The sequence below is a fragment of the Canis lupus genome, chromosome 28 (assembly GCF_003254725.2).
Source record: "Canis lupus dingo isolate Sandy chromosome 28, ASM325472v2, whole genome shotgun sequence".
NCBI lineage: Eukaryota > Metazoa > Chordata > Mammalia > Carnivora > Canidae > Canis > Canis lupus.
The window spans coordinates 21837230-21853121 of NC_064270.1; the positions used below are offsets into that span (position 1 = coordinate 21837230).

General features: G+C 37.6%; 1 protein-coding gene and 1 long non-coding RNA gene across 5 annotated transcripts in view; one reads left to right on the top strand and one right to left on the bottom strand.

Annotated features, from left to right (window-relative positions):
- Positions 1 to 3698: 3698 nt before the first annotated feature.
- On the bottom strand, positions 3699 to 15471 carry SMNDC1 (survival motor neuron domain containing 1). Of its 4 annotated transcripts, none has more exons than XM_025467171.3 (6): positions 15263 to 15471; positions 13925 to 14044; positions 8939 to 9081; positions 8192 to 8353; positions 5610 to 5763; positions 3699 to 4963 (listed from the first exon to the last, which is right to left on the bottom strand). In XM_025467171.3, exons 2-6 carry the CDS (start codon positions 14042 to 14044, stop codon positions 4826 to 4828), a joined length of 717 nt encoding a protein of 238 aa, XP_025322956.1. In that variant the 5' UTR covers positions 15263 to 15471; the 3' UTR covers positions 3699 to 4825. The 4 variants fall into 4 exon arrangements, with proteins under 4 accessions (XP_025322956.1, XP_025322955.1, XP_035563800.1 ...); XM_025467170.3 differs by lacking the exon at positions 15263 to 15471 and adding an exon at positions 14720 to 14959; XM_035707907.2 differs by lacking the exon at positions 15263 to 15471 and adding an exon at positions 14621 to 14639.
- A 5-nt stretch (positions 15472 to 15476) lies between these two features.
- LOC112672321 (uncharacterized) overlaps positions 15477 to 15892 on the top strand; it is a 34565-nt gene continuing 34149 nt past the window's right edge. The window contains exon 1 of the long non-coding RNA XR_003144190.3: positions 15477 to 15637. This is a non-coding gene — a long non-coding RNA (uncharacterized LOC112672321). The remainder of the gene's footprint in view (positions 15638 to 15892) is intronic.

Consider the following 15892-nt stretch of genomic DNA (forward strand, 5'->3'; position numbering starts at 1 on the left):
GACTAGCCTAGCTGCAGGTCTCAGGCTTCAACTCTAGTTTTCTCAGGATATAGAGTCAAGTGTCCTCCAAGCCTGAATTCTTTGTTTCTCTGGTCAGAAATGCACTGCATCTTGCTAAAGTGAGTACAGGGCTTGAAAGGGGGAAAAAGCAAAAGCATATCAGTTTCACCAAGAAAGGTAAATCATGAGCCAGGACAATAATAAACATAACTTTGGGCCTCATATTGAGAAAGTAACTCTTCAAACCAAAAGCAATCATTTCTCTTAATGCATTTAACTATGGCTTCTTTAGCTGCGATCTTAAAGTAACTGGGAAAAGCCAATTACAACTTTAATAATTTCAGTAAGTCTGTGTTGGTTTCATAAAAGTGAATTGGTGAAGTACCTGATGTAAGTAAAGTATCAGTTTTTATTTTCTGAGAACTGAAAAAGGACTATCCAAAATTTGGTATTTTTAGTTAGCTCAGCTGTCAACTACCACAAGCCCAATAGTATTCTCAGATCTGCTTTACCCCACTCAAGGCCATGAAAGAACCACCTGTATATATACATAAGCTGAAAGGTAAAAAAGGCAATTGAATAACCTCACAGAACTCTTTAACACCTTCATCTTATGTTTTCTTTTTCTTTCTGTTGGTTGGGCCAAGACAAATTCTTAGAATGCCAATGTTGGTCTCTGCATCTCTTAAGGTATTTAAAAATGTATCTATACATAAAAATCATAGTATAAGGGGATTCAATTACTTATTTTTGTTTAAACTATGGTATTACCTGTTCTATTGCCTATGTTCTTCCTCTCCACTGTAGTAAAAATTCAGTTTAACTCGCAACTCAAAAATCCTAGATATAAAGAATGTTTACATTTACTGTTGAACAGGTAAATTACCATTTATACTAACTGGTTGCTTCATAGTATAATACACATAATACAATTCAGCAGATAGTATGGAACTCTTTCAAGATTTTAACAAATAAAAGACCTTTTTGATTTTAAGGGTTTTTAACCTTCTTCAGTCTTTCAGTTAATGTCCAAGTTGAAGCAAAAAGCCAAACCAAAGCTTTAAAAAATTTTTGGCTAAATTTGCACAAGCAATAGATTTTTCACCTTTTATAATTACAACCTACAAACATTTAAAAAAATTATGATTTTCGTTTATCAGATGGTTTTCCCTTGCTATTTCTTTAAAAAAAAAAAAAACATTTGAGAGAGCACACAATGGGATGTGGGGAGGCAGGGAGAGGACAGAGGGAGAGGGAAAAGAATCTCAAGCAGACTACTTGCTGTGTGGAGCCCCATGCAGGGCTCAATCTCAACCCTGAGATCATGGCCTGAGCCACTCAGGCATCCCTTCCCCTATTTTAAAGGCAGATACACTCAGCATTAAAACCGCATTGTAGGGATCCCTGGGTGGCTCAGCAGTTTAGCGCCACCTTCGGCCCAGGGCGTGATCCTGGAGTCCTGGAATCAAGTCCCACAAGGGGCTCCCTGAGTGGAGCCTGCTTCTCCCTCTGTGTCTGTCTCTTTCTGTTTCCCTCATGAATAAATAACTAAAATCTTAAAAAAAAAAAAAAAAACTGCATTGTAATGGAAACATACCCACATGCACCTATGTACATGCACACCCTTCACTGTGACAAAGCATTTTAAGTAGTTATGATAAACAGATGCACTTCATTTTGGTTTGATGCCTAATCTTGATAATTGGCTTAAAAAAAACTGCTCGTTAGGAATTATTCCTTCCCAAAGGAATAATTCTACTTCCCAAGTAGTTTGAAAAATCACTTTTTTACATTTAACCTAAAACATGGTTCTAGACTGGGGATGCACATCAGAATCTGTGATATTTGTCCAAAACAGACATACTTTGGCTTAAATAGGTCTGGAATAAGACCCAGATCTAGGAATTCCTCTTTAAGCAAGCATTAAGAGTAACTTTTATTATAACCTGTACACCCTTCCCATCCGAGACATACCCTAACATATTCTAATATAAAAATTTAAATTTCTACTAGCATGTACTTAATATGTAACTTTGGTAACTTGACAGTTCAAGAATGCATTTATAGCGGCTTCAAACTATAAAGAATGGGCATTATCCATTATTATGTGAATTGTCATTAAGTTTTAAGGAAACAGTTATTCATCATTACCACCTGCACAGTAAACAGCAAACACTTCTGCAATGTTTACTGTGTCAGGTATTCTAAGCACTTTACACATATGAACTCACTCATGCTTATAACCTAATGAAACAGGTATTTTCATTCTACAGCTGAGAAATTTAAGACAAAGAGGAGTTATGCACACAGGTAAAAATGAGGGGCCAGGATTCAGTCTGGCTCCTGAGTCCTTGCTCTTCAATATGGCCTTCCTACATGTTAATTTTTAAAAAATTTATCTGTGATACTAAAATTTAAAATGTAATTATTTTGGAGGCATTGGGACTGTTCTTCTCTTGAAATGGTCAATAGCAAAAGTATCAAGTTTTGAGATCCATGCAACCAAAGCTACTGAAGAGCTGTCCATGACTAATGGTTCATTCAGTGAGTTTCAGGGCTTCAAGACTCCCTTCCCTTTTTAGACAGGGAAACTATATTTTTGTAACAGAGCTTCATAAGACAAAGTGTTGTATTTGGTTTCAGAGTACTGAACTTAGCTACCTTCATTTGTAAAAAATATCACAGGTATCATGCCTCTCATTAAAGAGATAGGTGCTCCATCCCCCAGGAATCCTTTCAGTTTAGTCCAGAAACAATCATTATTCTTGACACTAGGACTCTTCAAAGGGCCACATCTGTGTCTTTGACCCCAAAACTCCTGATCTCCTGCTACATACTTTTAAAAAAATGTTTTATATAGTATGGTCACCGTTACTCCTTTTCTCTCTCCTGCAAAGCCCCTCTAGGAAAATTCATGTGCAGAGAGGATGGCCCTTGGGTCAAAGGAGATACAAGTCTCAACACAACACAACACTCTTGCCTATACAAATAACAGGTAAATTACTATTCCAACAAACATACCAAGGTGATCTCACCAAAAAACATTCTAAGTGGTCATACAATTGTACCAAATTTCTTTCCAAGTGCTTCTGAATTTAAAGGGTTTCTTTGTAATTCTTCAAAGATACATTATTAGTTAAGAAATGTGTTATACTGGTAATGAAAACAGTGTATTTTTAAGAGTTCTTCAGTCTCAAAAAAAAAAAAAAAAAAAAAAGAGTTCTTCAGTCTCAGTAGCCCTTTTCTGCTATAATTTGTACCTTGTATCTAAAAAGACTTCCTCTTTCACTTTGTCACACGCTCTACCTTGTGGCCATAAATTATAGGAAGGAAAACAGTGGTCCTCCTGGGTTGGGAGGGAGGTGAAGGGGCAAGATAAAGAATCCTACTCCTCATCTCTGTCCTCTTAAGTTTTAATTTGCCAAATATTTAAACGTCATTAACATTTTTATTTTCCTTTCCCCAAAAATGTACAAACATCTCTATACACAGCACAAGCCCTGAAAATAAAAATAGTTGTCCTTTTAGGATCCAATTTCTTAACTCTAAGGTAAGAAGTACATAAGGATTTATTGAAACCTTTATCACATACTCAATATTCTCTTCTGTGGAAATCATGAATGCAAGTACACTGAAGCTTAATCACCGTATCAGTGCTGCCAGCTAGGACTTCACCACCCTTCTGGTAACACACCCTGGAGATTTTAAGAACACTTTATTTAATAAAAGTTAAACATACAAAAACTGAAATTAACACATATCCTAAAAAAATCACCATCTTCCAGTAATAGGAAGATACTTTACTATGCATATATTTGGCTTAAACTCAACTCAGGATAACTGTGATGTTCACTTATACCAACAAATGCTGACAACTTGATCTAGTAAACAAAAATTACAAACCCAGCTACATGAACATAATATACAGGGAAATTATGGTCAGATTAATGCACAAGAAATACAAGAAATTTTTAATGATGAAACATTCAGTACTCTTGTTCATTAATTTAGCCTTGGTTTTTTTGTTTTTTTTTTTTACAAAAATAGTATCTACACTGTATACAGGGCTATACATCAGCTTTTTGTTTTCTTTTATAAACATTACACATCCAAAAAATGATACCACTACCATAAGGGAAAAAACACAGGAAAAGAGCAAACGTTAGAAACAAAACAAAAAACCCTTAGAAATGGTAGCTGGTCCTAAACATGGTTTCTTACATAAAATTAAAACTCAATGTAAAAATTTTAAGAGCTGGATCAATTTTAGAGATAGCCTAATGGGCTTAGAAAACAAATTATTTAAGGAAAAACCTCAAAACAAAGTTGCCATTTACAAATTAACCTATTTTTAGGCTTAATTTGCAACAGCTAGGTTTAAGTTGAAAACAAGAAAAAAAAAGGATCTCTTTAGCAGGTTGGTATTTTGCCTTGATGTTCCGGTGAATTGCTACAATATGTGGCAAGTTAAAAGCATCTGAAAATTCCAAGTTAGGACTTTACAAAAAGTAGATAACATCCATTAAGTAAGGGCCTGATATTAGGAAGATCAACAATTCATCTAAGTGCTGTATTTATGCAGCATCTATCTAGAAAAGTTGCTTTATTCAACAAACTTTGAGGAAACTGTGGTAGTAGTAACGAAAAGTTAAATGAATAGCAGTTATCAAATGCAATTTCTTCAAGTTTCATTCTATTGAAGTCAAACAAGGACGACAATGGTATCTTCCTTACTCATCTAACAAATAATTTACCTTTAGAAAAATATAAGGATAAAAAGGTAAATGTAAAGCCCTGCAGAGATGAAATCCAACAGTTTTTCTGATTATTGAGGCATCAAATGCCTGACATTGTATTTAGAGGTATCTTGATATTGTGTCATAGGTTTATCAGCAATTCCACAAGTTCCTACTCCAACTTTGCCGGTTACACTCTCAGGTGAAGCAAAAATACTCCTCTTTACCTATTGGAAATGAAACAGAAACCATTCTGATTAGCTTTTTGGGGAAAAAAATTTCCAAAATACACTTAAGAAGTACAGTACATCAAGGGAACTGGAGTGCTCTCTTAAATAAAATCTGCCAGTGAGGCCTAGCACATAAAGCATGTTTACAAAGCAGGTACGGTTCATCACACTCCCTCTAAGTGATATGTAGGGTAGCATATAGTTTTTCAAATTGCAGTTTATTGAAGGGTAAAAAACCTAGATCTTTTGTAATTCCTGATATAAATTCTCTCATTCATAGTGTTTCTATTGCAGATAGACAATGGCTAATGGAGATATTCGCGCAATAAGCCAAATGGAAGATTGAAGAGGATTCTGAATTGAAGATCCGGTTATTTAAAGATTTATTTATTCATGAGATACAGAGACATAGGCAGGAGAAGCAGGCTCCCTGCGAGAAGCCTGATTGCAGGCCTTGATCCCTGGACTCCGGGATCACAACCTTAGCCAAAGGAAGACACTCAACCACTGAGCTACCCAGGTGCCTCTCAAGATCCAGTTATGTGTTTTTTTAAGCCTATGCACTTCCTTTTTCTTTTTAAAGTTACTTTAATGACAATTATACTTTTGAAATTTATGAAGTAAGATGAAAGGATTTACTAACCTGGCCTTTTTTGTTTTTCGAATAGGCTCTGTTGTTGAACTGTTGCCATTTAACCTTTTGGTCCTCTCTTTCCTGCTCAAGTTCTTTTATTCTCTGTGCTTTTTTCAAAGCTTTCTTCTTTTTATATTCACGCTGCTGGGCAATCATTTCTTTTCTGTGTGGATATAACAGCTAAATGTCAACTCTTAAGATTTAACAGATGATTTCCTTAGAAATGTTTAGCAGAATAAAAAACAAACAAATCCTGTAATAAGCTTACACATTACATGAATAGAAGCACCAACACCAACAATGTCAATCACCCAGTACTACTAAGAAATGTTACTTGAAATACATAGCATCCTTGGAAGCTTTCAAACCATATCTAATCTATTACCCATTCAAATCAAATTTATTTATTTATTTTTTTTTTTTTAAGATTTTATTTATTTATTCATGACAGTCACACAGAGAGAGAGAGAGGCAGAGACATAGGCAGAGGGAGAAGCAGGCTCCATGCAGGGAGCCCGACGTGGGATTCGATCCCGGGTCTCCAGGATCGCGCCCTGGGCCAAAGGCAGGCGCCAAACCGCTGCGCCACCCAGGGATCCCTCAAATTTATTTTTAAAGGTTTTATTTTACAGAAAAACTGAGTGTGTGCAAGTGGGGGAAGCAGCAGAGGGATAAGCAGACACTGCACTGAGGACATGGGGCTTAATCCCAGCACCCCAAGATCATGACCTGAGCCGAAATAAAGAGTTGGTTGCTCACTGACTGAGCCACCCCAGAGGCCCCTCAAATCAAATATTTAAACTATGACTTTTTGACATTTACATTGCTTTTGCCGGGTGCATTTTAGAAATGAGTTTTAACATTAATAGCTGTCTAAACCTTTATCCATTTCTAAATGGACAGTTAGCAAGTTTATTTATTTATTTTTAAAAGATTTTACTTATGTATTCATGAGAGTTATATATAGAGAGAAGCAGAGACACAGACAGAGGGAGAAGCAGGCTCCATGTAGGGAGCCTGACGCGGGACTTGATCCCAGGACTCCAGGATCACACCCTGGGCCGAAGGCAGGCGCCAAACCGCTAAGCCACCCAGGGATCCCCAAGTTAGCAAGTTTAATATGCTCCATTTAGAAAAAGTGTCTGAAGAGATGCAATGCAGATAAAACTATTTCATCTAGATACGAAGAACGCACCAGTATAAAGGGAATCACAACTTAAAATTCATAAAAACAAAAACTTGGTTTAATAAAAACAAAAAAAACCCTCTTCTATATAGGATTAGAGCCTAAAGCTTTCTCAGTAATTTCTGTTCAGTTTACATACTGACTTTCTCACCAAAAGAAGCATGAAGAAACGGATCTTTAAAAAAGAGGCAAGATGATCTAGATGCCTCTGTATCATATAACCACCACTAGGAAGCTAAGCGAGGCTTTTTTTTTTTAAACACTGATGTCAAAGACTACAAATTGACATGTTACATTATTGTTCTACAATCTGATTTTATCATTGGGATACTTAGGCGATATAATTTTCTGAAGTTCAAATATATTTATGTAACAACTTAGGTTTTACAAACCCTTGACAAATCCAAAAAAGAGAAAACTGTGGCAAATATGTGCAAGTTAACTAAAATATTGTTGATTCCACCTCTTAAGTACCGTTCAAACCATCCACTTCTCTTCCTGGGTTCAAGCCACCATCATCTCACTGGATCCCCACCAGTAGCTGCCTTCCCTCTGCTGTCAGTGATTATCTGAAAGCTCAACTATGATCACATCATATTATCCCTATTTGAAATGCATCAGTGGCTGTCAGGCTCTTTGTGATCTGGTCTTGACTTCTCAACCTCTTACCTCTTTTCTCTTGTCAAACTACCCACCTTCAAGCCCTAAGTTTTTACCACAGGAATTTGTTTCTGTTGCTTCTATGTTCTCACCGTTTTGTTTTTTAAAAGTAAACATTTGCTGAATCTTACTTCATGCCAAGAACTGTGCTACATGATTTATAAATGCTAGCATTTAATCCTTACAACCTACAATGTAGATACTGTCAACTTTGTTTTACAAATAAGGAAAAAAGTTAGCAGTTTGCCCAAGGTCATACTTTTAAGTTCATTCACTACCTCATTTTCTTCTCAAATCTGTTTCGATGTCATTTTCTCAAAGAAATTTGCCCTGATGACTAAAGTGCAATTTAGGTAACTCTTCTTTTTTCCCTTAAAGTACCTGTTATGTTCCCTTCATAACTTGTAGACTTTCCTATTAAAGTTCTCCTTTAATTTTGTATTTTGTTCTCTAGACTATAAACTCAATCAGGACAAGGCACAAGCTTTGGTAGTCACTGTGATGGAACCCCAACACCTGATTTGGTGAGAGGTACACATAGTATCTTCTTAATAAATATACTGAATGCCTAAGTGGACCTAGGTATTCACATACAGGGTTGACCCTGTACTACTAATCTTCAAAATAATGGTAAAGAGTATTATAACCTTTTTACCCTAATTTAGCCTGCATGGATACTATGGACTACCTCAACTACCAAAATGGGGAAGATTACACTTAAACTGCTAACATCAAAATCACTTACTTTGACATGGGTTTGTTGCCACTGTCCTCCTTTGCCTTCCTTCCTTCTTCTACAGGCTTGAGGTTCAACAGTGGGGTCACTTCAGCATTGCCGTAGCCAGCAAAGGTGATTGCAGCAGTGCCGTTTTCTTCATCTATCTCCTCGATCTCCGCTTCATAACACCTGTAAAGATATCATGACTGTAAGCAGGTGAGTAAAGGTTTAGTACTCAGCCTATTAAGACTTACACTGCAGTGCTTCAACTATTATACGTGTCTCAAATGGGACTTCTGCTATCAGTTGGCTTTTTGGTAAAGATAATACAAGAGTGGTTGGAGTTAGCCATCTACTATCAAAAAAGGCAGTTGTAATCAAAATATTGTCAGGAAAGTCTCTTACATGTCTATTAAATGTGCTCTGGTTGATCTCTGTGAGAAAAGATATTTTTTATAGGAATAATTTCAGTGTACGTGCTTCACCTAAATCCTAAGATAGCCAACCATTCACTCAGTTTTCAATTTGAGAAAAAAATTTTAGATTAGTAAAGCCATCCATTCATTTTCCTCTAGGATCCAAGTCCTTCAACTGCCCCAAAATGTAATCTAAAGCTAAAAACTAAACTGTATTAGTGGTAACCACCCAAGAGTCAAATTGGCTCTACATATTGTCTACATAGAAAGATTAATAGGGTAGTTTAAACTGAATAAAAACTTCTTACCATTGCATTTTATTATTTCATGTTATAGTTAGAGTTTTTTCTACACTTACTGTCCGTCTTCACTCCAGATTGCCATACACTTGTCTCCTACTTTCCATGAATGAGTGGGCTGAGTAGATGCAAAACTGTCTGAACTTGCAAGAGTTTCAGAAGGTTGAGTTGACAGAAGGTCTTTGGTTAGTTCTATAACTTCCTAAAAAGAAAAAAAACAAAAGCCATAACATTATTTTTATAATTCGCTTATCACCTACTTTCAACAGGTTTTCAGTTTTTGAGGATGATAGCTCTCACACCATTTAGCAGATTAAGTACACTACACATATTTATTTGTAATTCATATCAATACTGTGATGTAGGTTACTATGATTATCCTCACAGAGAAATTAAGATACAATTTATTTTTACAGTGGTGGAACTAGGATTCAAACAGTTGCCTTTCAACTTAAACTTAATTAACCTCAAATACTAATTTAAAAAGGTAGACTTGAGCTTATACCATGCATTGTTTCCCTTTTCATGTTAAGCTCTACACCCAGTATGGGGCTTGCACTCCCAATCCTGAAACCAAAAGTCACATGCTCTACTGACTGAGCCAGCAAGGCGCCTCTACCATGCATTATTTCTAAGTACCTGTTTTAGCTACACAGATCTAATATTAGAAATAGTCAATTATGAGGGACTGAACTGGGTTCAAGTTCACTTTTATCTCATATCTTTGTCAAAAATATTTCATGCATCTGGACTGTTTTATGGGGCATTACTTGGCAGTATTAACTCTCTAGCCAATATGTTCTCCCCACCCCTGTCAAAAACAAAACAAAACAAAATAAAACCCAAATCACTTGAAGCAGCCTTATTAGTAATAAAAATGTTCCTCATACATATTTCTACTAAAATACTATAGGCACATATAAAAAGCCAGTAGTCTTTATTCATTTATTATAAAACTTACCCCATCCAGGTAAGCAGATTACCAGGTTAGATTTAAAATATTCTAAAAGGCACATTAGCACGGCTCCATTTAAAATGAAAAAAATAAAAGAAATGTAACACACAGACAGGCAATACCTTACTGTGTGGCAAGTATTTTTTCTATTTCAAGCTTACACTTATTGACTTCATTCAAGAGTGTTTGGTAGGGTTGGTTAAAATTTAAGATAACAGTTCAAATTGATAAACTGTGCCACCTATCTGCTGTATTTTTATTCTAATGAAGACCTATGTTATGCATCACCTTATCTGATTTAAGAACCTGCATACCTCTTCCCTCATTGTTGCATATCAAATACCTTAAAATATCACACTGTTTGGAAGAAAATATAGCAAAGTTAAGCTCTATACTGAGTTTCTTATGGCTCCATTGAAGTTTTCTAATAGTTCTGGTTCAGTAACCAAAAAGATATACATTCCACCCCTCTCTTAAAGATTCTATATCTTCATGGATATTTCTGAAAAACTAATAGTTGAGCAAAAAACAAAAAACAAAAACAAAAAACAAAAAGGCAAGCCCTGGGAGAAAGGCCAGTTTTGTGAATTAAAAAAAAACAACAAAAACCTAGACTAACTCAGATTTGAGTTAAAAATTTAGTAGAGTAGTATCTTCAATGAGATTTTATTAGGTGACAAAGAGCCATTTAAGTATCTTTTAACTAGACAATCCTTTGCAAATAAAGCAAAGAACTTCCAAATAAATAGATCATGTACTATGCAAAGTAAATTATCCAGTCTTGTTTTTAACCAACTACTATCCAAGAATCTAATCCAGTAAGCCTGACTCAAGAGCCCATACAATCCCTATCATTTAAATAACACCATTTAACTAAAGCAAAACATGATTCCTGCCATTTGTAGGTTTCAGATTTAGAACTCTACCTCTCTTAGCATAGAACTACTTGCCATTTTATTTTCCTAAGGAAATGTATTTTCACCAAAGGCTTCTGAAAAGCTGTGCATGTTACAATTTTCAGAGCCCTGCACTGTGACACTTTAAAAAAAAAAAATCCAAAGCACTTATCCCTAGTTGTCCTTTCATTTTGCCATGTTTCACATATCCCTCCCAACAAACTATGACGACACTTCTCAATGTTTTCTTTACATGTGCATATGGACCAAAGTATTAGAGAAACTATTTTATGTATGAGGGGGTTCTTAAAGGTACATACCATTAATTACTTTTCCTCCCCCAAGTCTGAGTTCTGAAACTGCTCCTTCATCGACAGATGGGCAGCAGTTACAGTAATCGGCAATTCCAGGAAGCATCAGATGTTGTGATCTACATATCAGCAGGTCAAAGGGTGCACTCAAGCACTCTGCTTACTGAAGGAAGGCGTTTCGGGGATGCAGAGAGCCACTGTAATATATGAGACAAGTGACTTGACCCCTGCCTCCTTTAGAACCAGTTTATTCAGCAAAACAGCCTAATAAATTGACTATTTTTGTGATTATCACAGACTGCCTGGGGAGCTAGTCAGGTAGCTAGCCTAGATTTTTACTACACCCACTTTTTTAAGTGAAAAAAAAAAAAAAAAAAAAAAGGCAATTAGGACCTCAGTAGGTTAACGTGCTGCCTGCTGAGTAACTTTACTCTATATGAAAGACAGTACATAAAAAGATAAACATGGAAGCCTTACTGGCAAAATGAAGTCACTGAAAAAAACGCAGAAAAGCATTTTGTCATAAATGAAAGGGCAAACAGTCATAACCAAGGTAAAGACACTCCACTAGAGGAACACAAAATAAAGGAGGCCACAAACTCAGTCATCAGTCTGAACAACTTTTCAGCAAATATAAAAGGCAGAATTAAATATCAAAGGCATGAGGTATATCCCAGAAAACAGGAGAGGAAAAAAAAAAAAAAAAGGGAAAACTATTTTTTTAGAAATCCACGACAAAACAGGAGCTGTAACTGTAATCAATGGAGATGACAATTACTAGGTGGAAGCAGATATCCAAACACTTTTCAGACTTTATCTAATCGTCAATGATCCCTTCTACCTTTGAGTAATTTTCAGTTCAAAACAGACCTCTATCTAGCAAACTGTAATGAAAAAATTTTCATAACAAGAGAAAAAAAAACCGTGATCAAAATTGGTCAGGAAAAACATTCTGTAGTATTATCATCTGAAGTTTTAGAACTTAAGCTTCTATATCCTGGGCTATCCAAGGTGGTAGTCACAAGTGGCTACTTGAATAATATAAAATATCCAGTTCTTCAGCTACCCTAGCCATATTTCAAATATTCAGTGGTCTCTAGTGGCTACAGTACTACAAACTAGATATGCAACATCAGTGCTGTTCTAAATGGTTATAGAAAAAGGATATTTTAAAGATAAATGACCCCCAGGTCATTATTAAGTGAACCCTAAGTAAGCCACTTACGTGCTTACTATAATGCCTACCACGACAGTCTCTCTCCCTACGATACTTCCACCAGAGATCATGTCACAGTAAGGCAATTTGCCTAGACTACTGAGAGTTTATTAAATATTAGAAATATTTTAAAAAACCCACTTCACAATAATATTGTTTAATCTTTATTCCTAAATTCCCCTCCACCAGTTCCACACATATCCCTCTTCCAACAACTGCCCAGGAAGCAAAATACACAATATCAACAATGTTTTATTTTCTTCAAAGAAAAAAAAAGGACCACTTTTAAGCTGGTAAGTGATACATTCCAGGATCTCTCTTTGAGGTAGGCAGAACGTTGCCCTGGAAGTGGGAGAAACTGCTCCCAAAACATCTTTTGTATTGACTAGCACTCTCACATTCACTGGCCTGACTTCTAAATACTGAAGAGGGATCCTGTTTTCTGTGTTTTTAAAAACTATATATTACTGCAACCTTAGGCATGTTTATCCTAAATCCATAATTTGAACCTAAAAATTTTCAACTCATTTTAATTATGCCCAGATAAACTTTTTCAAAGTCCTGTATTTGGACCCCATTTCAAAGAAGTTTCATTTATTTTCAGTTCTGATATCCCTAAAATATTCATTTTAATGGGCAAGAGAATGATAAAAGGAGGAAAAGGATTTAGATAGGATAAAGATGATTCTAGTTTTGTACTGAATCAGTAAAGGAAGATCATCTAGTAAAAAAACATCTTTTAAAACTTTCAAAAAAAAAATCAGGTTCAAAATTTTATTCTCAAATTTTTAAAAATAAAGTTCTATACATATGCATGTGTATATATACACACATAGGATTTTCACTAATCAACCTAATGTTCTGAGAAACAATAGATATTTACTATAATGATTTTCATTTTGTCTTGAAACCCCAGTGCAGGTTTTCAAAAGCCAAGTTTTATTCCTACTGAACTTTCCCATGACAGACAAAACAGATCTTTCCACATCCACTCAATTTCAACAAGTATCAACAACTACACTGTAAAATCTAGCCTTAAATTCAAACATTATGTAACATTTATGCAGAAACCAAGTATCTCTTTAGATATTCTTATGTTTTCAATACAAGTTGTTTACCTGCTAGCTTTGAAACACACACACACATTCTCATTTCTGTTTCAAAGAATCTTGTAACATTAAAAAGAATCTTAATCAGGTTACATTTTTCTCATTGTTTTTTATCATTTATAAAACGCTTCCACATTCTTTTAATTCCAGTATAGTTAACATTTTTTAAATTCCTCATATTTTTCTTTTAGTTACCTTTTGAACTAAATTTCCTTTGCCAGATCTTTAAAAATAAAAGCATTTTCTACTGTAAAGTTAAATGTACCTCTTCTCTAAAAGGTTTGACAAAATTCTAAAACCAACTCTTTTAAGTTAAATCAACACACAAGATTTACATAACAGAACAACGCTTTACTCATTTTGAGGTCTGTAACAGAGGAAGCAACCCTACTTCTATGAGCCATAAATGCCTAGGTACATACACACATGTACACACAAGGGAGAGTAGGAGAGGAAATATCCCCCTCCAAATGGTGCTTTGGATTCTAAGTAATAAGATCATTTGAAAAAGAATAGTTTTTCCAAGCAATGTAACTATTAGTGTCCTCTTATACTTACCTGTAAGTCTTTCTTTAATTTTAGCAAATCTTCATTTTCTCCATTTCCAGACAATGCAGCTTCAACTTGCTGGAGTTGAGCTTTGTAGCTTGCCAACTGCTTTGCTAGATCTTCTGACATCTGGGGAAAATAAAAGAGTAAGATCATGAAAACTGAACCAAAAGCACCATAAAAAAAAAATAATAATTTCCCTGTCTGCCTGCCTTCATCCTTACCAGTTTTGCTCCTCAATGTAATTCATTGTTGCAGCTTAACTTATTACCATTACCTTTACTCTTAATTATGAGAAGAGCTGGGAGTCAAACCCAAGCTTCAGGGCAATGGATTCCACAGTTTATAAACACGTCCAATAAATTCCACACAGAAACAGAAAACAAGAGCTAAGACAAAAGGGAGAAGGATAATTTCCAATTTTCTTTAAACTTCTGTAACAGGGAGGACACTCTATTTGGCTCTTTTATGTTTGTTTGTTTGGTGTTACAGCTTTACCAAAAAAAAAAAAGAAAAAGAAAAGAAAAAGAAAAAAAAAAGCACTAATCTGTTGAAGAGTGGAGACTTGATAAAGTGTTTTTAAGCACTCAATACTACATCCAAAACAAAACAGAAATGGCTTTTGGATTAACTACATAAATAATACTCCCTCCGTGAGATAGGAGTGTGTTTAGAACCTCTCTCCAGAGCAAAAAAATGTTTCACCCGGTCACTTAAATATCGCCGATGCAGCTCCTTCACTAAGGAAACGGCACGAACACGGTCCCGCTTAGGCTTTCTAAGGAGCGTGCCTTTTTCACCCACCGGGCTCATTCTCCTCCGGAAAATACGACACGAGAATCCCTTCTCGGTGCATAAAGCAATCACGCGGGGTTTCCGAGGACCCTTGCCTTCCAGTTCCCGTCCAGCACAGCCTGGAATCTGGAAGGGCTCCAAAGGGGCGAGAGCAAGCCCGCCACAACCGCTCGAGGACTTCAGACCTCCAAATCCAAACACAAGCTCCAGGGAAACCGAAAACACAACCGGAGCGGCCCCCGGCGGCGCCGGAGCCTCCTACCCGCAAGGCGCCCCGCAGGAAGGCTGAGGGCGTCCTCCGGAGGCCTCCCGCGTCCCCACCCCACCCGACCGGCTCCCCGCTTGGCCCCCGTCGCCGCCGCCGCACGCAGCTCCCAGCCCGGCCCAGCCCGGCCCAACCCCGGGTGGGAGGGGGGCCGGGCCCCTGGGATTCTAGCCGGCTGCCCAAGCCTCTCCGGCGCGGCCCGCCCGCTCCCCGGCCTCAGGCCTCTGCTCCGACCCGAGGCCCAGGCCCGGCGAGGCCCTGCTCTCTTCCCTCATCGGCTTCGTTACCTTGGGTGGGGCTGGGGGCAGGGCGCAGGAGAGGGTCGGGGCAAAGGAGCCCAGTGGTGGTGGCGGCGGCGACGGCGGCGGCAGCAGCAGGAAAAAAAAAAAAAATCTCCGCGGCAACAACAAGGCGACTCGGTCTGAAAAGGAAGAACTTGGTCAGCGACGAGGGGGAGGGGAAAAAGCCGGGCACTAGAAGGAGGAAAAGACAGAACGGATCAAGCCTCGCGAGAGGTTAAAAGCCTCGCGAGACGTCACCTCCTCACGTGATTCCCAGCTTTCTCTGCGCCGCCCACCTTTACTCGCGTTAGAGACGCGGAGTGGGCGGAGCTTCGCAGAAAGGAAATGGCGTAGCTTGGCTGCGCCAGGCGCCGGATGTAGGTTTGTCTCATCCTAATTTCTGCTGCGCGTGCAGAGTCCTTGGCTTATTTAGGAGTAGGTACCGGTGCGCCCTTCCTGAAGTTCCCGAGAGGATAATCGCGTGTGCCTTCTTAGACGAGTGGTGCTGGGAGGTGGGAGGGACGGAGTTTAGCGCAGCGTGCATGGTGGCGGTTGGGTCGCAAAGTGTGGTCCCCGCAACCTCCGCATCGTGTCTGGTAACTTATTACGAGCGCGGAGTCTCAGCGCCCGCCCCAG

What these genes read in the sequence shown, in the direction of transcription:
- SMNDC1 (XM_025467170.3), bottom strand. An exon ending in GGCAACAAACCCATGTCAAA is followed by an intron (nt 5,764 to 8,191) that starts GTAAGTGATTTT and finishes ATATCCACACAG; the next exon opens with AAAAGAAATGATTGCCCAGC. An exon ending in CGAAAAACAAAAAAGGCCAG is followed by an intron (nt 4,964 to 5,609) that starts GTTAGTAAATCC and finishes CATTTCCAATAG; the next exon opens with GTAAAGAGGAGTATTTTTGC.